This window comes from Mytilus californianus, unplaced genomic scaffold (assembly GCF_021869535.1).
Source record: "Mytilus californianus isolate M0D057914Y unplaced genomic scaffold, xbMytCali1.0.p SCAF_12, whole genome shotgun sequence".
Lineage (NCBI taxonomy): Eukaryota > Metazoa > Mollusca > Bivalvia > Mytilida > Mytilidae > Mytilus > Mytilus californianus.
The window spans coordinates 5,634,582-5,659,539 of NW_026262604.1; the positions used below are offsets into that span (position 1 = coordinate 5,634,582).

A 24,958-nucleotide genomic window follows, 5' to 3' on the forward strand; every position below is an offset into this window, starting at 1 on the left:
ATTGGTAGGATTTGTAACATACTTGAGCAAATTTCTACCCAAGCTAAGCCATATTTGTGAACCACTCCGAAAATTGACACTTAAAGATTCAGAATTCTGCTGGTTAGATAATCATGACAAAGCTTTAAATGAGATAAAGACACTAGTAACCAGTGAACCTGTTCTGAAATACTATGATCCAAACATGGAGCTTACACTACAAAGCGATGCATCTGAAACAGGTCTTGGAGCAGCAATATTGCAGGAAAATCAACCGATAGCGTATGCTAGTCGTGCACTCACTGACACAGAGACTCGATATGCACAAATTGAGAAAGAACTTTTATCTGTAGTTTTTGGCCTACAAAAATTCCACCAATATACATATGGCAGAAATGTGTATGTAACATCAGATCACAAACCATTAGAGTCAATTTTGAAGAAGCCTCTACATTGTGCACCAAAGAGACTACAAAGAATGATGTTACAACTACAGAAATACAATATACAGCTAGTATACAAACCAGGAAAAGAGATGTATCTCGCAGATACACTAAGCAGAGCATATCTCAAGGATAAGCAAACCGAGTCAGAAAGTGAAGAAATAGAAGCAATAAACATGATAAAAGATCTTGCAATATCAGAAGAAAGGCTCAAAGAAATCCAACAACACACAGAAACTGACACACAACTACAAAAGCTCAAACACGTTATACAATCAGGATGGCCAGACATAAAATCTGATGTGTCACATGAGATAAATATATACTTCGACATCCGAGATGAACTCACTGTTCAAAATGGACTAATTTTCAAAGGTGAAAGAGTAATAATACCAAAGTCCTTAAGATCCGATATGATCCGCAGAATACACTCTTCTCACATTGGAGTTGAAGGATGCTTAAGAAGAGCGCGCGAAAGCCTCTACTGGCCAGGCTTGAATTCAGAAGTGAAAGATTTCATTTTAAGATGTGAAACATGCCGCACGTATGAACGGAAACAAAGTAAAGAACCATTAATTTCACATGAAGTCCCTTTAAGACCATGGGCAAAAGTCGGTATTGACTTAATGACATTTGAAACACGAAATTACCTAATAACTGTAGACTATTTCTCAAATTTCTGGGAGATCGACTACCTAGAAAACACTCTAGCAACAACAGTCATTCATAAATTACGAGCACAGTTTGCTAGATATGGCATACCCGACACTTGTTTTTCTGACAATGGACCTCAGTTTAACTGTGTTGAATTCAGAAATTTTGCCAAAGAATGGGATTTTAGCCATGAAACATCATCACCCTATTATCCACAAAGTAATGGGAAAGTAGAACATGCTGTCCAAACCGCCAAATCGTTAATGAGGAAAGGAAAACATGCACAATCAGATCCTTATTTAGCCATACTAGACTTTCGAAATACACCAACTCAAGGATTCGAAACTAGTCCCGCTCAACGATTGATGAACAGAAGAACAAAAACACTAATACCCACAAAAGAAAGTTTACTTAAACCAAAAATAGAAGGACAGAATGTACAAAAGGAAATTCAATACTCTAAAGAAAGACAAGCTCATTATTACAATCAAGGAGCAAAGGAACTATCATCTTTAAAAGAAGGAGACGTTGTGAGAGTGGAACCAGCAAACAAATATCAAAAGACATGGGAGAAAGGAACAGTTAATCAGAAAGTAAACGAACGATCATATGAAATCAACATTAAAGGAAAAACATTCAGAAGAAATAGGAGACAATTGCATAAAACGAGCGAAAACAACAAAACATGTGAAAAGGAACAATTCAATTCAGAATCAAATGAATTCGAGGACGATGAACAATTTGATCATGTGGAACAACAAGAGAATTGCAACAATAACACTATTCCTAAAACATAGAAATAAGCAACAAATTCAAGTCCCGCTCAAAACCACGTGCGTTTTCTGGGAACAATGGATAAGCTACGGGCACCCGATAAATTTAAGTACACAAGTAAAAATGAAAAATGATACAAACAACACAATGACGGGATGCATAAGTACAGAGCTACGTCAAATGTATATCACCAAAAACAGACCAAACAGTAAAATTAATATTATAATAAAGACAAATAAAAGAACACGTTATTAAGATGATAAACAGCGTCAGTACGCAGAATCTATATACTTCAAGACCTTCATGTGTTATTTGTGAAGTTGATACGGAATATTTATCAACAAGGTCTTGGTACCTTCCGATGAACTTTTTTAGAAAAAAGGACGAGACGTTCTTTGACATACCCAAGGTTCATCAACTTTTTGCTCAGGCACTGGTGACGTTTTATAAAGTCTGAGTAGGAGCTGCAAGCTCTTGCATTCCGAATAAGTTGGGAAATGTATACCTCATATGCATATGAACTTGGTATATTGCTACTAAGGTGGGGGAAATTGATAATTTTAAAATTACAATCGTCTCGTTTGTCATAGATTCTGGTACTGAGATGACTGTGTATGTCAAATTCGAGGTATAAGTCTAAAAATGAGGCAGAGGAAGCCGTGTCTGTTGTTCTTTAATTTCTAGTTCTGAGGGATATATTAATGGAACCCAATCAGAAAAGTTAGGATTGTTAATGGAAAGAACATAATCAATATATCTGAAAGTGCAATTGAATAATCTGGCTTCTTTGATCTTCTTGTTTTTGACAAGTGTTTTAAGGAACTCCGATTCATATGAAAATAAGAAGAGGTCGGCAAGGAGAGGCGCACAGTTCGTTCCTATAGGAATGCCGACAATTTGTTGAAAAAGCCTACCTCCAAATTCGACAAAAATGTTGTCGATAAGAAACTCCAGCATACTGATCACTTGTTCCTCTGTGTAGCATGTTTTACTCTTTTGTTCGCTATTAACAAAATATGCCTTATGGTATCCCAAAGTAATAAACTTATAGCGTATGCTACCATTTTTATGTTGAAAGGCATTCTGGTTTATTTCTTTTAGGCGATTTTTCAATTTCACATGGGGAATGGTGGTATACAGGGTTGAAAAATCAAAAGTTTTGATAGAACTAATTTCAGAAAAAGACCGAGATTTAAAATTATCCAGAAGTTCTTTAGAATTTTTAAGAATCAACATATGATTAATACCACTACGCAAGTAAACAGTTTCACAGTATTTCTGAAGACCCTCTTTCACTGCGGACAGTATTTTAGTCAATCTAATGGACAATTCTTTGGTGGAACATGCAGACGAGCCGGCAATGTACCGTTGTTTGTACGGAATTTTGTGAAGCTTAGGTATCCAATACAAACAAGGTAAGTCCTCTGATTTGTCGTTCAATGTAATGTTCATTGAAGCCATGAAGGACTTATGATTCGCCAAAATCTGATCCTTGTCAAATGATATGTCTTTGTATGTGGGATTACATGAGTGCTCATTTATTCCTAATTTTTTTGCAAGACATTCGTAGTAATACGATTCACATACAAAGACAATATTATTTGAAGCATTGTCCGCAGGAACAATAACACACTTATCATGAGGAGATGATAGACATTTCACAGCCTCTTTGTCTCTTAAAATGGACTTTGGTCGATCATTCGCACAGTTTTTCAACTTATGAATGCGACGTTTATCAGAGACCTGATTCTTTTGACCCATTCTGACAAAGTGTCCAGTTCAACTTCTTCTCGTTTAGCCCTTGCTCTGACGTAGTCCTCAATGGAATCCATAATTATTTTAAAGTTATGGTTCCAATTGATGTGTTGAAATATTATTTCAAAGAAAATCAGATTATTAAGAGCCTAAATTGCTTTTTAAAGGCGTACAAAATTAATTAAGATCATTCTAACGTTGAATTTCAAAGAATTCCTTCTTTTCAGTTTTTGATTCAAGATCTAACACGGTAATTGAAAATTCAGTGTCTCCAAAGTTGAACACAGTTTTTATTTTTTTTTCTTCGCGACATGGGTTTTCAATCGAAAACTTGAACTCCCCAAGTAGTGTGCAGTCTCCCGTGTCTGTATACAAAACATTGTCCCTATCCGTGATAAGCACTCGACACCAGCAGCCGGTCTGACTGTCTGTTGAATACACTTTTTTAATTATTGTATGTCCTAACTGGATAGACGTGTTTATCCACATGAATGGATCAAATATTTTAGTGCAATATGACTCTCCCCTCATAGTTATTTTTCTTTTCTGATCGTGCAAACGTTCATTAAAAGGCACATAACAACTGACGCCATAAGTATATCGTGCTATTCGCGATGATATGATGTTGGATTTATAACCAAATAAAACTGCACCTTTTAGAACGATAACACCTGAATCCTCTTGCAAAATAATTTTAATGCTTGGAAAAGCAGTTTTCAGGGAATTTTGTACCATCTTACATTCTGCGAAACCACCAACAAGCAGAATGCTTGAAACTTTGGTTGCTGTCCCCTGTTGTATAACAGACTGTATTAAAGATATGATATTATCACATGTTGTCTTGAAAAGCGATTTAGCGAATAATGGTTCAATTCGAATTTTGTCTTTACATATTTCAATGTTACATGCCAGGGAGGATGAACGGACGACATTTTTAATATTTTCCCCAAAATTTGACTTGCAGAGATCGTCGAGAGTTGCATATGGAATGGTTAAATTCACTTTTCTAGTTTGGGTGGGTTGAAATGTTCTTTTAACTTGTTCTATACTTCTCAGCAGATATAAGTAAGAATCTGGACTGTCTGATTTCATACTGTTTAGAAGTGGTCCACCAAATATGCGAACAAACAGCTGGATAAATGCATCATCAACAGAGGTCCCACCACAGCTATTTCCGGAGGCCTTTGTCATTTCTTTAAGTGTACCGTTCGGAATTTTTTCATGAACCGTTACATCTATTGTACCACCTAGAATATAATCCGAAATAGTATCTTAAAAATTTTTAATGGGATCAATAGATACAATTCGTCATTTTCAACAATATTTAGTAACAAATTAGATTTAAACATCTGTTTTATACAAGAGAAAAATCATTAATGGTTGAATGACTCCTAATTAATTTCGTTTGGACAATTGTTTCAATTAATTGCTTTTTTATCAAAGCTTTTATTATTCTTTGCACCAAATACGTTGATATGTCAAAAGCTATAGCGTGTAATGTCTAACTCTGACAACACCTCTCATGTATAAAAAATCTTATATCTTTATTGTACATTTTTGTCGATCGTTATAATTTTTGTTTTCTGTTATTTAGACGTGAAGGCTAGGTCTCGTTCAAACTCCAAAACAGTGGTAATATTGTCTTTGCTACTCTGCGTTGACTTTATTAAAGCAACATCACCGATGTTTCGGAGTTTGTGTGTCGTCACTGGGGCCCCTTTAAAGGCTTAACTGTAACATCACAATAACTAACAATATACCGCCAAGATCTGCGACCATATATCTTGATCCTATTTCTGTGATTTCTCTGCAACCAGCAGACGGGAACGTTTGACAATATATCGATGCTGCTTCTGGTTCAAGTGCAATTGTTAGCATATCACGCGATATTCCAGCCTGAAAAAAAGAAAAGAAATTACACTGGCTAAACACTGGCTATTGTGCCTTAGATTTGGAGCGTCGCCTGACAATGGAGCAATTCAATTAATCTCATTTTTATGGTTTTCTACTTGGAAATAGGGTAAAAATATTCAATAAGGACTGGACATCCAAAATTTTACAAATTGGTATTAATAACATTTCAACAAAAAAGACGGAAAAGCAAATATTTTAAGTGTAACCTTATACTAACATATTCTGGTCACTGAGTTGCGGTGCATAACAACCACCATATACCACAGACGTTTTAGGCATGCCGGAACACCTTTCTTTCTATTTTCATTGTTTAATCTTTTTTAATAATTTTTTTGTATATTTCAATTTATTTGAAGTGTCTCTTACGCACGCAATCTTTCAATAACAGTAGTTTATACGTGCTGGCCTGTTATTCTAATCTAGTAAAATAAGAATAGATCGAGTGGTAGCACGCAGCAAATCAAACAGCATTTTTTTCCAAGAAAACGTGTCACCATATACAGACGTTACGATAAAAAGCTTATATTACATTAATACAATTTTGATTGATAATTCATATTTCAAAATAAATGAGTGCTTAACCTTTTCAGCACTTTTTCTCATAAACTGTTTGGCTGTGTCCGTCCAAATGGCAGGTACTGTAAGTACCCATTTTGTTTTCCTATCGTCTAGTACTATATTCTTTATTTCAACAGTATTGTTAAGGTGGTCTTTTAAGGCTTTGATTGACAACGAAAATACGTCTATAGCAGGTAGAGGTTGTCCTCTGACATCTTCAAGAACCATAGTCATAGATATATTCTGTAAAATGATTATTATATTGAAATCGAGTCATTAATTTGTCAATATAAAAAGCAGAAAAGGGAGAAAAAGTATTTTGAATTTGATGAAATTTTTGTGAATTTTTTCATAAACTGTTCAATGAAAATATGGTTCATTTATTTATATGATGAAGACATAATCTCATAATCAGTTTAATTGAGGTCTGGAGCTGGCATGTCAGTAACTGCTAGTAGTCATTTGTTATCATTGTCATTTTGCTTAGTTTCTTCTGTTACCTATTCTGACATCGGACTCGGACTTCTTTTAAACTGAGTTTTACTGTGCGTATTGCTGTGTGTTTGTTTTTTCTACATTGGCTAGAGGTATAGGAGGAGGGTTGAGATCTCACAAAACATGTTTATTCCTGACTGATTTCTGCGCCTGTCCAAAGTCAGGAGCCCCGGGCCTTTGTTATTCTTGTAATTTTTTAAAAATTTTAGTTCATTTATATGTTTCGGAGTTAAGTGTGACGTCCATTTTCACTGAACTAGTACACATTTTTGTTTAGGGGCCAGCTGAAGCCCGCCTCCGGATGCGGGATTTTCTCGCTGTGTTGAAGACCCATTGGTGGGCTTGGGCAGTCTTCTGCTCTTTGGTCCGGGTTGCTGTCTCTTTGACACATTCCCCATTTCCATTCTCAATTTTATGAAATAGGGATAAAGATATCATCAAATGGTCAAAACTTTTTTATTTTTCTAAGAATAGAAATTTATTTTTGAAGGCTGCTTTGTAGTAATTTGAGAACTTAAGGCCAATTGCGTAGCCTTTTTCGCTTACCTACTACTTTTGCAGAAAACTGGTACAGTGCTACAATAATATTTTTGTAGAATAGAAACTAGCGTTGGCCAAATTGTTGTCTCGCTGATCAATTTTGTCTACTAATATCCATTTTAGTTTCAATATAATGGGCGGAAAAGATTAAAACAATTGGTTTCAACTGTGATTAAAATGGATACAAACAGATTTTCATTAAAGAGCAATATCGCCTTTAGGAGAATACTTCTGATTCGGTCCTTTTTGACATATTTGTAGGTTTTTCTTGTCTTATTAATAATAAAATTTTCATAATGGAAATAAAATTTTATAATTTGTGCGCATCAGAAGCATTTTTCTATATTTAGCTACATCACGAACGCTCAAACTGTAGCAATGGTAGGAGCTTAACAATGAAAAAGAACCAAAACCAGAATATTCAACTTCTCCTAAGGTAAATTTTGCCTGAGTGAGTATCTCATGTATCTATTCATTATAGTTTTCGTGAGTAGAACCGAAATGTGCAGTAGGTATATCTTGAAGTGGTATTCGGTACACAGATTTAACTGTAATAGTATTGCTAAAACTATAGTGAATATAGAAACAGCTAAAAGATCAGAAAAGGAGGCCAAGTATGTTAACCTAAAATAAATCAAGGCTGGGACTGTTAAACTAAGTATTATAGTCCCAGGTCAAGGATTGCAAAAGAAATCATAAACATTAACCCGAATAATTCGCGAGGGCCTGAATTCTTTATACAATAAAAACGCGTCACGAATCCAGGATTTTGATTGGTGCTCTCTGTGAGCTAATAATAGCTCAATGTTATTGAGATAGGTAAGTCCCGAGCTAATTCCGAATGATTATTTGACGATTTTTTTTGTTGACAAGGCCTTCAGGCGTTAATGTAGCCACCGTAGAGCAGTGGAATATAACGACTGAATTATTCGGGTTACATAAACATAGACTATATCCAATATTTCCAAATCACTTTTATTTACCTTGTTATTGTGAAGATTCATCTTAAATCTATGAAAGAAGTAGTAGTCATCGACATTTCCATCCAATACAATGTCTGCATACTGTTCCTCTGCCTCATACCCAAACACTGTTACTTTTCTATCTTTAGAGAGCAGCAGACACGTGGGTGTCTTTAGTGATGCAATTTCCGCCGTCCCAGAATTCCATATCTGATTAGATAAAATTTCTACATCCTTAAGCTCTGTTTCTGGTGCGCTAACTGAAAATGCATATCCTGAATACGTCGTCCCAAAGTCTATTGCGGCAACATGGACAGCCATCGTTTATCACATGTAAATTGAAAATCTAAAATAAAAATGTGTTGCAGTGCGGAAAAGAGCTTAAAAGTGGTATTACAATGCAGAAAAGATTATAATGTTAAGAAAATTGTTGAACTAATGCATGCATATTGCATTACATGTATGACGGCCGTGTATGTTTCATAAGAATACGTACTTTCGATTGGATGACAAAATTCGTGAGGCGTTCCAAAACAAATTTTATTTCTCGAACGTCACGTTAATGCAAAGGAAAACAGACCAAAAGCTTGATATAACTTGTGATTTCAAGGTAGTAGAAAATTGAAAACAACACGTTTAATAATTTCATGCGTCCGAAGCGCTTTTCTGGATTTACCTTCATCAGGAACGCTCAAAGCCAAACATTTGAAACCCGAGGGATGTATAAGTACCGAAACAGTTGAAGAGCTATATGACAAAAATGCCTAAAACAAATAGCCAAATCCATCTAAGATCAACTTTGCCTGAGTAGTAGCATATAAATATAATTTTAAAGAATGAAAGCTTCTTTTTTGTGTTATATATTTAGGGTGTAACAAAAAAGATGATAGTGTGCACACAGTCAACGCCTTTACACCCCAATGAAATTGCAAAAAGCAGCAGTCAATTCTTAAGAACTAAACTTTATTCTGTATATCGTTCATTTCTGTAATCAGTATTGAATCACACATTTTTTTTTTTATTTCCTCGGTTATTCTTTATATTTTTGCACCCCATTATTCAAGTCATTCTCTATTTTTTAAGCTTCTGTTCACTTTTCTCTATTCTTTATATAATTTGGTCCTTATTCTCTATTCTGTTAACCCCATCCAGACCCTCATATAACTTAAGATCCAAGTTTTATTCTTTATATTTGATATTTTTGTTATACAATACGCAGCTTCTTTACCATGTGTACAAAAGATTGTGGTATGCATATGTGCACACGTCATCTTTTCTAATAAATAAATTTAAAAGGTCTGAATTATATTACATACCTTGACTATTAAACTGTTGCAGAAACCGAATAATTATCTATTTTGTATATAGTAATATATCTTCATTTATCGGTCATAATTCAAGGGTCAACTTTTTGCAACCTGATATTAATACTTGTGGTTAGTTTACCTGTATTTTCTGAAATTCGATGATAAAGTTAAAACGAAAGAAAAAGTAGAAAATACAGGAGGGTCTGGATGGGGTCCTACATTTTTGTATTCTTTAACTTTTTAGGCCATTTTTCTCTATTCTTTATATGTTTTGCTCATTATTCTCTATTCTGTAAACCCCCATCCACAACCTCGTACATGACATGATTTAAAGATTTGACACACTTATTTTATAATTTTAAAGCAAAAATTTAAAATCTTGTTACATCTCTGTATATCTCTGTAAAGGAATTTTTGCTACTTTCGTCTATCGTTTTTAATTTGAATTCGATTTATAGTCCCCAATTATTGAAAACATGAAATTATCTTAAATTCTATTTTAATTATATTCTAAAAGGAAAGTAGCAAGTTTAGACGATTTCGTTTTATTAGAAAATTATTTAATTATTTGAGTTGTATAGATTAAGACTTGATATCGGAATACGTTACAGATTACAGCAATTCCTTTGATTAACCCTGCGCATTGGTCTCTGAGAGAAAATGAACTGAGAAATTACGGACAGTTTTTTAGTACTATACCGGCAGTTAGGAAATGGCACTGAAAGATTGTAACATAAAGCATTGGCCAAATAAAACTTTTGATGATGGATAATGATGAATAGAAAAATAAGGAGATATGGTATGATTGCCAATGAGACAACTATTCACTAAAGTTCAAATGAAGTGGGTGTAAGCAATTATAAGCAACAGTACGGCCTTCAACAATGAGAAAAAAACTATAATGGCTGTTTAACGTCCAGTGGCAAATTAAATCTATATTTAGGACAAGAATTTGTTAATGCGATATATGAATATGCATATATGAACATTGATGTTTACTAGACCGACAACATGAACCGGATTCTTTTTTATTGTGCTGGTTGCAAAGTAACAGTCCACAAGAAGAGATGTCACACTATCCGGATACATTATTCTGACTACGAGTTGCTCTTACTCCTTAATATCATGTGCTTACCGGAGAAGCAGTAAATACCAATTTGAAGTTCTGTGGATTGACTCGGCCGAGGCTCGAACCCTCGACTCCCGCACTGGAGGTTTTTACTTGAATGCAAACTGAAAGTTATAAAAGTCCAAAACACAGTAAATTAAATAAGTTATCAGAAACATTAGAAACAGGAAACATCACCTGAGGTCATAAGTTAGAGGACTAGGGAGTCACTGTTTCACAAAACACTATAAAGCTTCTGTATTATGTACGGAATATTGATAACAAAATCAATTGAAACTTGTGAAACTTTAAAGAAACAATTGATACTACACGGATTTATGTTATTTTATGTACACAATTAAGTGACGAAAAAATTAATATTTGCATTGAAAATATAAGAGTGTCTTACCTGGTATGAAATAATCATAAGGAGGAAGATTTGCATTGCGCATGGCAGATGTTATCGCTCAACATGCTCAACAGACGAAGTATTATAAATGGGCATTCGAGCAGAAAATATAGCTAAAACTGGACATGTTTATACAAAAAACATTTTCGGAAAATAACCTAAATCAATAATTATCCCTATATTTGATTATTTTAAAGAAAAAATGAAAACTCTTGTATGTCTATTGTATGAATTTCGATACACAACTTATATATCAAATTCAATAGGATATATATTACAAGTTTAGAAGTAAATATGCACTTAACAAACGTTACGGAAGTTATTCATTATAGGTGTTTATTTCCTCGTATCTGTCAGATGTCGAGCCCGCCCGATTATAAATACATTTACCTCTAGCCTTTGTTAGTCTTGTGTGTTTATATTTTAAATTTTGGTTCATTAATATGTTTTGGAGTTTGGTGGGCGCCCTTTTCGCTGAACTAATATACATTATTGTTTAGGGGCCAGCTGAAGTCCGCCTCCGGGTGCGAGATTTTCTCGCTGAGTTGAAGACCTATTGATGGCCTTGATCTGTTTGGGCTCTTTGGTCGGGTTGTTGTCTTTTTGACACATTCCCCGTTTCCATTCTCATTTCTATAATACGTTTGTGGATGATTGACATACGTATACTTTAGAATAAAGTTACGTCGCTTCGTAGAAAAAAAGTGTTAAAATTAAAATTAAGAAAGAATTAAGAATTAAGACCCAGGCAACGAACTTTCATCTTCTGTAGGAGGCATTGGTTTTTGTTTCGGGACAAACAAGCCCCTCCCCCCCCCCTCGCCAAATGTAATGTTAGTTCTAATTTTCAATGGAAACTAACATGTTTTTTTTTGTCTCGGGACAAACAATCCCTCCCTCAATAAAATAAAAAAAACAAACTATATATATTTTTTCAAAAAGATTCTGGAACTAACATTTGTTTTGAAACATGTGAAACTCAATGATATATTTATTCTCTATTATGTAAATCCCATCCAAAACTCCTTCATTCTGGATGATATTTTTGGCCTCATTTAGTCATGCCTGTGAAGTGAACTGTAACTGTGACATTACATGAAAAACTCAAAGCCTCATTTATCTTGTTACTTGAACAAAGCCAAAATGTGGTATACAATATGTTTGACAAACAGGACGGGAATTTCTTAGACGAACACATGAACATCTATACCGCTTCCGAAAACCTAAGAAATTCAAAAGTATAATAATTAACCACCATTTAGGTAGACACAATCAAAATATTAAGTTTATAAGATTCCAACCATTCGGAACGATACAGAAACAACAAGGGCAATCGTATAAACAGTTTGAAGATTCCCGTAAAATTATCGAACTGTCTTGGATTAAACGACTGCAAACAGCATATCCTCTGGGTCTAAATGACAATGCAATGGGACAAGGGAACATATCTTAAACTTCCTCTATTGATATCATGAATATTGTTGATAAAAGACAACGTAATGATAGGTCTCATGGAATAGTATCAATCGAACTCAACGAATTAAACATCGTATACATTAAGCTGTTCCCGCGTATCGATAAACCTGAAGATCATAAACGGCATTTTCTGAAAATTAAATATATTAACAGAGGTATTGAACACAGAACCACCTACTATTTCGTATACATACAAAAAAAAACCAGCAGAAGTTTATTTTTTTAATTATACGTCAGTAACATCAGACGTCAGACTGAGTGTAGAAAATAATACTCCTCTAACTTGAGACTGAATCGTCGAATTTTAGATATGATCCCTATGGCCATGTTATTACCGGAACCTCAATATCGTTCAAGAGCGAGAAGGTAAACACTTTTTGAAAAAAGGACCGAAATATCGTCCTTCATCGAAAATAGATTGGAAAACAGTGCGTCAGGTCACAAAAGACGCTCTTTCATCGTTTTGTAATAATTGGTGTAAACAGGAAAAATCTGATAAAACAATCTCTTGTTTCTTATCTAAATAAATGTATGAATGTTGTGGATATTCGAATGTCACATTTTGAAAATAATTTAGAAATAAACAAACGAGTATATAATACGTCTATTTCTAGAATAAGAAACAAACTTCAAGTACTCGCAAAGCGGTTTCTGTTTGTACCGGCCGACAAAGCAGCCAACAATGTGGTGGTGGTATGCCGTAAATACTACATGGACGTTCTTAAGAATGAAATTTCAAATTCTTCTACATTCAAGTCCGTGCGCTCCACAGAGAGTCATTTAGCAAACAATCATAATCATATCACAGGATAAGGTCTCTTCTGAACATTTGAAGGTCCCTACTATTTATTGGTTACCTGGAAAAAAAACCAAACACACAAAAAAACAGTAAATTATCGTTTCATCTCGGCCTCTAGTTTAGTGCTTTTAACTAGGTTCTGAGCTTGTCGTTACCATTTGTAATAAAACATATGAAAATAGTGGAATTAACTATTTTCGGAGTGTAAAAAAATCTTTCGATGTTTTAGATAAATTACGTGCTTTTGATGGTCCTTTTGATTCTGTTGACAGTTTTGACTTTTAAACTCTTTACACTACGCTTCCACACAATCTTAATTATCAAACAAAAGTTTTCCTTTCAAATTAATGATCGTTTGGTAAATCTGAATGCAAATAATTTTGCGGCAACTCATTTAAAGCCTTCTTCTCTAACGAAAGAGATAAATATGCTAGATATACTTACTGGAGGTGTGATGAGATGATTGAAGCTGTTAATTTTCTCCTTGATAATATTTATGTACGTTTCGGCAATAAATTTTATCGACAAGTTGTAGGTATTCCTATGTGCGCCAATTGCGCCCTTTTAATAGCATACTTGTTCTTGTACTGTTATGAATCACAGTTCATGACCAAACTCAGTAAAAACCCGTCTAAATTGCATTCAACAACACTTACCGTTATCTTGATGATTTTTTCGTTAAATAATCCAGAATTTTCTAAATATACTGCCAAAATTTCCCCAAAATAACTTTAAATAAATCAAATATAAACGGTAATAACAGTCCTTTCCTAGATTTAGATATTTCAGTTTTACACGGGAAACTCTGCACTAAAATTTACGACAAAAGGGACGATTTTTCGTTCCCTATTGTTAATTTTTATTTTTTGGACGGTGATGTCACCATCTTACGGTGTTTATATATCACAATTCGTTTGCTATAAGTATAACCTTGTCTGTTGTGACGTTTTGGATTTCGATGAACGTAATCTATGTATTACTGGTAAATTATTCAGTCAGGGATTTCGTTACCACAAATTACTTAAAACCTTTACTAAATTCTTCCATAGATATAAAGATTTGGTTTGGAATTTTGGTTGTATCTGTAGAAAACCTATATCAAACAAGAGCCCATAAATTTATATACGATCCGGGTAAACTTATCGATCCTTTAGATGAACTTATTCTAAAAGTGTACCAATTAAACACTATAATTAGATCTTTGAATATTGTTGTTATTGTTATTAATATTGATTTTGTTAACAGTAAATTACAATCAAACTAAATATTATTTTTATATATATAGATTCTACCACTGCATCGAGTGTGATACGATATTTATCCACTCGAGACAGTTAAATTTTCAAATTTAAAACGCGAGGCTCGCCGAGCGTTTTAAATATTTAAAATTTAACTGTCGAGAGTGGATAAATATCGTATTACATGAGATTTGGTGGTGGAATCTGTTTCTCTAATGATTTTCAAACAATACGCAGGCAAATTTATTCCTTCTTTTCGAATAATCTGCAAAAAGACATGTTTTTTCTATGTGACGTCATCAGGCATGGTCGCCTTTTTCATGCCGTCACAATAGGAAATTCAGAGGAAAGCAAGAAAATTCGACGTCATAATCGGATTTCAACCAATGAAGAACTGAGATCAAACGAACCACACGTTGATTAAATTTTTTTTATACAATGGGTGCAGAAAGGGATAAATCGACGAAGAATTAGAGAAACATTCATATTGATTTCATGGATCTACAATCTGTCGATACCTGTATCTCGGCATTGCACAAGGTCATGTTTTTTTCTGACTGTTAATGACGTCTTTACACTAAATCCATTAGATGTTGGATGTGTACTGATTGATATTTTAGTCTTAGATGCATGATGATTATTTTATTAGTTGTTATTGGCTTTGAACTAGCTGTCAGTAACTACGAGTACTCTCAGATCTGTACTTAGTGTCTTTTTGTTGTGGGGATGTATAAGTACCCTGCCACGTCCACTCTGTGTTTTTGTTATATATATATCTCTGCTTGCTTTGTATCTGTCTGATGAGTTAAGCCCTATTCAACTGACTTTTATAGTGTGTTCTTTTGTTGTACTGTTACACCACTGTCCCAAGTTAGAGGGAGGGTTGGCGCCTTCAAACTAGTTTAACCCCACCACATTCTAAATTTCTAAATGTGCCTGTTCCAAGTCAGGAGCCTGTAATTGAGTGGTTGGTTTTTTTTTGCTGTTTATCATATTTGTTTTTCGTTAATTGTGTTGTATAGTGTCTTCTTGTTTTGTGCTGTTGCACCACGGTTATAGGTTAGGGGGGGGGGGGGGGGGGGGGGGTTGGCGCCTTCTAACTAGTTTAACCCAGCCACGTTCTGTATGTGCCTGTCCCAAGTCAGGAGCCTGTAATTCAGTGGTTTGTAATTTTTGCCCACTATACTCTATTCTGTAAAAACAGAATCCAAACCCTCATAGAAAATTTCTAAGAACTAAAAACAAAAATCGAACGAAACTGTGCCTCTCTTGGTTGTTGTCTCTTTGACACATTCCCCATTTCCATTCTCAATTTTATCTCTATTGCCGTTCTTATCTTTTAGTCAAAGTTAAACTTTCAACACAGATTAAACTTTCACTTCCGCTGGCATTTTGCGACACCGGAAATATCTCAAAAGTTCATTTTCGGTTGCCGATCATCGTGTCATTGTGGTAATTTCTATTGATTGATTGTTTGCTTCACTCCCAGTGGCACATATCTCATGTATATTCAGTGTGAGAACGATTAAACATCAATTTAGTAGACAGGTTTTGCTAGGTGTGTCGTCAAGGACAATTGGCGGGATAATTGGACTTCAACGTTAGAAAAGGCTTGTTGATTGGATATTTGACTTGCAACAGACTTCATACGGACCGCTCAAAAATCGAGCATATTCGAGAAACAATAAAATATGCTGATGGAAGAGGCATTTTTATTTAAATACACAGTTTCACTATAAAATATTAAGTTATTTCTTTTGGTCATATTTTCCTTTTCAAAACATATGGAAGTGATGTAGGTCATTCTTTCGTATCGCTTAAAACCAACAAAATCAGCATATTATTTAGAAAATTATTTGATTCTATTTATATAAATGAATCATCTTATTCAGTAATCATTTTTTAAGTTATTGTTCCAGATGTTGACTCAACTACATCATTCATTTTTATTGTAAAAACAAAAAAAGAAATCACTTTATCTATGCATTGTATATCATTTGTGTTGGTACCAACTATCAATACAGTATCAGGAATTAATTATTACTCGGTATGAGCATATAATTCGATTTAGAGGAGGCAAATAAATAAGACGAAACTAATTTTAATAGCCAGAAAGAACAATTTCCAAGAAATTAAATCAAAACGCAAACTTCTGTAACAAATGCTCCCATCTGACATTTTTCATTTTGTAATAGCTAGTTCTAAAATGGAATAAAAAAGACAAGAACGATATTTCTTGTTCAAAGTATCGACTGTCAACATCTTTGCGTAAAAATATCAATTAGACTACTGGTACATCATTTTGTTTTTGGGGGGAGGGGGTACTACATTTATTTGTCACAATGTCAGTAAGCGGTCGACTGGCACAATATTTCATCGTTTGCTGAATCATAGTCCTATCCATAATACCACGAGTTCGTGTTTTCTATTCAACGTTTACATTGTTTGATTAGAAAATTAGGGGAAAAAAAACGAAAAATAATTGAAGAAATATCTTGACCTTCAAGCGAAAAACAAGATCAACATTAGCCAAAATGTGACTACATATTTATTTCTATATTTCAATCTAGAATACACCTTTATTGCATTACTTCATCTAAAAGTCACAGTCAGGTCTTCAACACGAAAAAAAAACTCCTCACTTAGAGTCCATGACTGCCCATAGCACCTGTTTAGTGAGTTTCTTTGTCAGATGCCGATAATTTTACATCTGTGTATAAAGATTGTAACAAGTGCAGGAAAGTGTCTAATGACCACAGGCTATAACGAGCAAAGAAATAGAACAAACACAGTTATAATTTGCGCGACTGGATCTTCTAGATGTAGTATTGATTAATTATGTAAGCATTACTGACTATTTTCTATTAGCACCAAATTGAGCCCCTTTAACAACAGACTTATTTCTGTATTGTAATGAATATTAATGGATTGATTGTTGTTAGCTTTACGTCCAGTGGCAAATATTTCATGCATGTTCAGGACGAGAATACATTGAAAACAAATACAACAGGTAGGTCTTGCAATAGGGAATGACCGGGATGAAGAAAACTTCGAATGTCACTGAAAAAAGGTATATTGGTTAAGGACAGTAATTTCATGTTACAACATGCCACCTACGAACCCCTAAAAGAGTTGTAGCAAGAGTTGTTTTTTTAAAGCTGAGAGCGTGAAACTATCTAACACCAGGCATTGGACTAAATGTCCCAATTCTGACCGGACGTGGCTGCGAAATGATACATCCCGCACAGCCAATCGGACGCTCAACTTTTTCAAGGGTTTTACTGCCAGTTGGAAGAAGACCAAGGGATTACCATATTTCTATCTCTGCCTGCCGATCCTTGAGGCGTTGTGATGGAAAAAAAATTATGACCAAACTCAGTAAAGTTCCATCTGAATTTCATTTGATAGCAAGAATTGAAAAATACTTCTTATCGTAACCTTGATGATATGTTTGCGTGAATAATCAAGATTTATAATTAAGAAAATCTAAAATCAAAAGCAATAATCGACCTTTTCTTGATTAAAAGAACAAGTTAATCTGGAAGTTGGATAACATCGTGTATTCTTTAACCATTAGTTTTTCATCGTGGTTAGTAAACTTTCAGTCTTCGAGTATACAAGATGATGGCATGGTGTACTCGATACATTTTGCTTTTTAAATTCAATTTACGATTCACAGTTTGTGATTACGCCTCTAGATGTCCGTTTTTTTTATTCGTTTTAGCATTGTAGGTCTGTGATTATATTTCATTAATTAAACAGCAGGTTTAACTCAGACAAAATTGATGTTGGAGGTTTTGACTGTTTATTTGTCGATGCTCTTGATTGTAAAGTTTCTAAAATTTGTGTATCTTTTATTTTCAAAACATTCGTGCTCCAGCAGTAACATTTATTTTTGAAGCAATTGACTTGTGCAATGAAATATGTACTATAATGTTAAACTGGTATGTGAATATTAAGGGAATAATATTGCACTACATCATAGTCGAAATTTGATATTTGATTTAGTATTCACAGGTTTAGAAAATGTATACATTATATAAACAAGAACTGCCAATATCGAGAGATCCTGAGTACACACCAAGGTTTTCTGCACGTGTTTTGCGTTAAGCAACATCCAATCGTGTCCATCCCATATATAAAAATATATAAATATATAAAACAAATAACATAGATATAAATATAATTAAATGTTTTTAAAACAAAAATGTATCTATCTGATCATGTTGAAAGGAAATACAATTCAGTTACTGTTTATTTATTATTATTCTTGGGATATCAGTTTTCGTAGATTACGTGGGTAAAGGTGAACTATGATTTTTGATAACCCCCCCCCCCCCCCCCCCCCGCTTTACGTAAATCAAGTTGATCTTCAACTCTGCTAAGTACAATACATTTGATTTATATGAGGGTCTGGATGGGGTTTGCATGATAGAAAATTATGGAAAAAAATTGCAGAATAAAGTGCAAAAATATAAATAATAGTGAAAAATAGGCAAAAAAAATAAAGAAAAGAGAATAATGAGGTGCTGAAACATATAAAAATAGAGAAAAATTGTCTAAAAAAATTAAAGAATAAAGAAAATAAAGACAACCATCCGGACCCTCTCATATAACATCTTTGAAAGGAGTGAAGTAGCATTTTTTCAATAGGTAACTTGTCAGTATCAATTTTCTTAAAGTTATAAAAAATATATGTTTATAAGTCTTTGTTGAATTAAGCCATAAAAAGGTAAACTTTGTTTTCTATTACAAGTAGTATGAAAACACCATTGATAGATAAATTAACATTAGTAATTTTTACTCTTAAGTAAAAATAATAGCAAATCGTTATCAAGATGGAATTGACATTTATTTGGTCGATTCGAAGCTATATGTGATGTGAGGTGTTCCAAGGAAACTCAAGCTCGTTAACTACGCATAATAGAAACTTATTCAATCTGTAAGTCAAAACGAGGCACAATGGTACAGTTTTTATTGTTCTTTAATGGTATAAAGTTGTTTTTTTTTAAAAGTTTTAAACAATATGTTAATTGTGTTGTATTTTTCATTTTTAGAGCAATGAAAAAATATACCATTTGACTCGAGAATTCAAGGCACGAATAATTGAGGGATCACTGAACTACAAACCGAATTCACCTATACCATAATCTCATTCAGAACTCCTCCTCCTGTACATATCCCAGACGTGGACGCTCGGACAATTGTAATTACATAAAACAGATCAAACTCTTTACGCAGGCTATTGGAATCTCTAAACAAAGTGGATTATTTAAACGACAAAGTAGTAATAGAAATCTGGATTGAAAGAAATAAAGATAAAGAATTTTATGAACAGACTTATGTCACGGCCAAAAACTTTATTTTGATAAAGGACAAAATCCATAATTCTAATATGACGTCCTATTATCGTCAACCAGTATAATCACAATATATCTACCTTTAGCGCAAACGCAGTAATACACAAAAACGGCTGTTCCGCGTTACGACCAACTTATTTATACTACCAGATATTCTCAATTTTCTACATCAAAACCCCAAGTTTACGTAGGCCAAGATTCAGATACATTAATATATTTATCTCTATTCTACAGCAAAATAAACTAATCAGTCCATTTCAATTTATTTTTCATGGTAAAATTTCATAAAACAAAAATTCCGCGAAATGATGTTATTGTCTTGGCATGGCAACGAAACAAGGTGACATCACAAGTATGTTTTCGTAAACGAAAAGTCAAATGTAAATACCGGGCGTTTTAAAGCTTCTTGTACGCCTCAGAACGAATAAAATTACATTGGAAGAAATTATGTAAATGAAAAATGCGATTAAAAAAAATAATCACTGAATTATATAATATTACTAATATTATCAAAATTGGGTAAAACGGAACAGCCAAAACAATATCGTATGTATAGGGCTTTCACGGTTAACAAAATTACCGAATTTGTCCTATTAGAATCGAAATAATTCATGGCAGCCGTAGATTTGTTTTCATTTAACCATGGGTTGGGCATTTATATTCGTATTTTACCCCTCGCTAACGTTCAGGGTAAAATAATCGAAATTTAATGCCCAACCCATGGTTAAATGAAAACAAATCTACGGCTGCCATGAATTATTTCTTAAATATTCAGAAAAAGCATGCCGGGATATATGGTCAGTGGATATGGACATGGCAGCCAACATCTGATACAAAATAAATCTGTGTCATCTTAGAGAACGATTTGTCTGTTTCAACATTTTTCTATCGGTATTTGAAAAAGATGCATGCGAGTTATGATCATAGACCGGAAGTCAATGGCTTTGCTTAACAAGCAGCAAGTCTAAAACACGGAGGTGGAAAAGGACCTCTACATGCACCAGACGAAAATATTATCTTTCTTTATCCTGTTTTAGGTTCATGGGGTTTTTCACCAAATAGGGATAATTGGATAAAATTTCAGAATTGGTTCAGGGAAGCTCATAATAATTAAACATTTCTGCCGCTAGTTCCTGGCATTTTACCATCTCAATGGTATAAAAAAGAGTTGAAGGCTGGAACGCATGAACATATTTTGACTATGTGGCAAATTTATTACGTATACAGTAAAAACGAGAGAACTCTTTACCAAAATTTTCCTAATAAAACGGGGATGACTATCAACTGGAGAGAAAATGGACTACATTTTAGCAAGGCAGTGAAAGTCGCAGGTCCTTTAGTAGAGAGCTGGGATGAAAGGCTAGAAAACTTACCAGAGGAACCAGTTCATCTAGATGTGAATGGAACTGTAGTTAAATATTGAATGCAGTCTTAGTTCAAATATTATTATGCAACAGGTTGAACATTTGGTATTTCAGAAATCGTGAATCATAATTGAGTATAGGCTTTTTAAAAAGCTGGCATGACCTTAAAGTTTGCTCTCAGATAACTGAAGCATTTGATAATGTGACTGTTTTCAGTCATTCAATATAGAATGCCATAATTTGATAGATTCTAATAAAAGTTAACAAAAGATTTATGTGATTTTATTCTGAGACTTACATAGATTGTTGGTTGAAATAAAGAAACACAAATAGAATATTGATATTTAATAAATAAGTATGTGTAGCTAAATTTTTTCCTCGATTTATTTTTAAACACAATTTAAAAACCTAAAATAAAAACCTGCAAAATTGATGAAACATGTCAATACAGTTAAGATTGAAATATCTCAAATTTGAAAAATTGTGGCTAGAAAAAAGGTAAAAGATCCGTAAGTCCCTGTTAAATAAACACAGAAAACAGCTTACAGTTCCTTCATTGGGGTGTCATATTAATAAACTCTTTACAGAAAAATACAAATTTAAAGACAATTATAAAAAAAAATCGATATCCTTTAACTGATTACAGTTTATATAAGAAATGACCTAATATGCATTGTTTAAGATAAACATGATAAAGAATTGAGTGAGTTTTTTTTCAACAATTTATACGAAATGGAAGTGTTAATGATGTATGGCTGCTTAACGTCAAGTGGCAAATTAATATGCATATTCAGGACGAGAACATGCTACTGTAATATGAAAATTCACTGTGTTTTGTTCTAGACCGACACGCGGAGCTGGATTTTTAACATGCTACTTCGTAATTTTAGGTAAAAGTCCACAGGAAGACATGTCACCTTACCTGGAAACATTATTCTTACTACTAGCCGACCAGTCTTAATTTGCTCTTACTCCTTTTTGCCGCGTGCTTAGCGAAGAAACAAATAATACCAATTTCAAAGTCTTTGGCCTCCCGAACTCGAGGCGAACGCGCTACCACGAGACCACCTTATCGGTTTCGAAACGGAAGTGAGTGACGATCATATTTCTGTATAAATTGTAAAAAAAGACCCATCCAATTCTTATATTTACATATCTTGGCAATGCGATATACATGTACTAGTATAAGAATAAGGAGATGCGGTATGGTTGCCGATGAGACAACTATTCACCGAAGTTCAAATGAAGTGGATGCAAGCAATTATAGGCAACCGTAAGGACCTCAACAATGAGAAAAACCCATACTGTATAGTCGGCTTTAAAAGACCCCGACATGAAAAATATGAAACAATTCAACTGAGAAAACTAACGAACTTATTATAGTTTTTAACATTCGGACTCTCAATGTTTACCGATTCAATGTTAATAGCATATACAGAAGTTAAACTCATTTTAAAGTTTTTTTCTTCATTTCTTAAAGACCAGGAATGACATTTGACCTATGAAAAGAACACTGGGGGAACAATATAAACGGTTTGTTCACCCTTTTTCCAACCTGTGCCCACTCCACCCAGCCCAAGAGCGGATGGTTTTAATGTGTGCCCGGGCTACGATGAATCAAATTTGATAAGTCATATATCGGTTAATAAAAAAAAAAAAATAGAAAAAAAATGTATAAACTTTACATGGTAACTGTCGAGAGCACAATCTAACGCGCTGTTCATTCTTATCAAATGCTAAAAATCAATGGCCATTAATGGGGTCACACATGTCTCCATGGAAGGTATCTGATCATTTGGGTAAAACTAGACACAACTTCACTTGCTTCGATGGAATAATAAGTTACCGTTAATGAGACAGCAACCAAACACCCTAAGTCAACCAATAAAGGCCATTTAAAACAGTGTAAAGAAATGTTGTGACCGTTCAACTGAAATTTCTCCCATTGAATCACTACTTTTGGCGGAATATGAACATACATATGTGAAAGGGGGTTCAAAGGGAAGTCCTGTCATTTTTATTGTCTGGCCGTTTCAAAATCTAACGGACTATGAATAATTTTATTGTTCGTATCTCAAAATTAAAATAAAGTCACGTCATTAGTTGAATTTCCATTGTTTAGGACGTGTTGGTGTAAACTTTTGAAAAGATTACCCAGAATGCATTAGATTCCGAAACTGAGAATTAACCGACTGGTGCCGCGGAACACCAAATATAGAAACTTGTAATTACCGTAAGTAAATAATTCAGCAATGTTGATTTTTATACAAACTATTTGTGCATTCATATGTTACCGAGTTCTTGGACGGAATAAAGTAATTCGTCAAGTTTAGAGATGTTTATTTTATTCGACATAAATAAATAAACCATTTATAATATAAATATACAGTATATGGTACATAGGTCTGTCTTCTATTTGGTAACATCTCATCAGATCATGACTATATCAAAATATCATGGTTTTCTCTCAAGGTTTTCCAAAAGTGTGGTAAAACTTTGAACTAAATATGACCAATATCAGACAAGACAGCTTGACACATGACTGCCTGCCTGCATAATGAACTAGAATAAGCGTGACTACGAGGCTCTGAATTAGGGGGTGGTGGATAAATTCTGTCTTTTTTTATGTTTTAGGGCATTTTCTATATCTGTAAAAAATAATGCTTATTCTGTAAAATACTCATTTAACTGATTTTACAATATTTTTGTTCTGTAATGATATGATTTCTTTATTCTTTGCATTCTTCATTTCTGTAATCAGTATTTCATTACCCGTTTCTTTTATTTTTCACAGTTATTCTTTATACTTCTGCACCTTATTATTCTCTTTTCTTTAATTTTTTGCTCTCTATTCATTTTTTTGGGAGGCCATTATTCTCTATTCTGTAAACCCCATCCAGACCATCATGCTTGTGCAGTTACGATGCCGTGGATATTAGTAAGGATTGAACATGTAAAATTGGAGAAGTAAATTTAGTATAATATGATTTTAGAAGTCATGTGATATTAATAGAAAGAAAACAGGCTGTATATCTTAGTTGGAGAGACGAAATGCAGACATATGATGAAGTTTCCGGTTGTCATATGTCCACTGTCCTCATTTTCATGGTTCAACAACTGCTTGATAAAACAGTGTTTTTGTCATGCAAGTTTCTCACTTATCATGAGCAATAGAATAACTGTATTTGGTATATGGGTTCCTTGCAACGTCTACATGTCCGTCGGACAGGGTTCATCTGACCACGACTTCATTTCACGGATCATTGATCAAGGTAAACGTTACGTGATTAGGTTCGTTTCTCGGATATTATAAGCAGTAGGTCAACTATATGTTGTGGATGAATTAAATGATTGCAAGGGTAAAATGTCAGTCTGGCAGGTTTTATCTGACCTTGACCTCATTTTCATGGTTCGTTGGCCAATGTAAGGGTTTTGTGGTTTGATCTGTTTTTCAAGTACTTCAAGCAATAGGTCAACTATATTTGGTATATGGAACGATTGTAAGGTGTACATGTCTGTCTAGCAGGAATCATCGGAGCTTGACCTCATTTTCATGGTTCACTGGTCAATGTTCAGTTTTTGTATTTGATCTGTTTTTAATGAACTATGAGCAGTAAATCAACTATATTTGGTTTTGGTATGATTGTAAGGTGCACATGTCTATCTTGTAGGTATAATCTGACCTTGACATAATTTTCACGGTTCATTTGTCAATGTGACATTTTTTTGTTTTGGTCAGTTTATCGATTTACTATAAGCAATTATGGAAATTGGAATAATTGTTAGGTGTACATGTCTGTCTGACAGGGAGTATTTTACCTTT

The 24,958-nt window shown here is 33.9% G+C and overlaps 1 protein-coding gene across 1 annotated transcript; it reads right to left on the reverse strand.

Annotated features, from left to right (window-relative positions):
- Nucleotides 1-1,963: 1,963 nt before the first annotated feature.
- LOC127721245 (heat shock 70 kDa protein 12A-like) lies at nt 1,964-8,446 on the reverse strand. The gene is made up of 4 exons (XM_052227921.1): nt 8,096-8,446; nt 6,102-6,320; nt 5,366-5,501; nt 1,964-4,852 (listed from the first exon to the last, which is right to left on the reverse strand). Exons 1-4 carry the CDS (start codon nt 8,393-8,395, stop codon nt 3,798-3,800), a joined length of 1,710 nt encoding a protein of 569 aa, XP_052083881.1. The 5' UTR covers nt 8,396-8,446; the 3' UTR covers nt 1,964-3,797.
- Between the last annotated feature and the right edge of the window lie 16,512 nt (nt 8,447-24,958).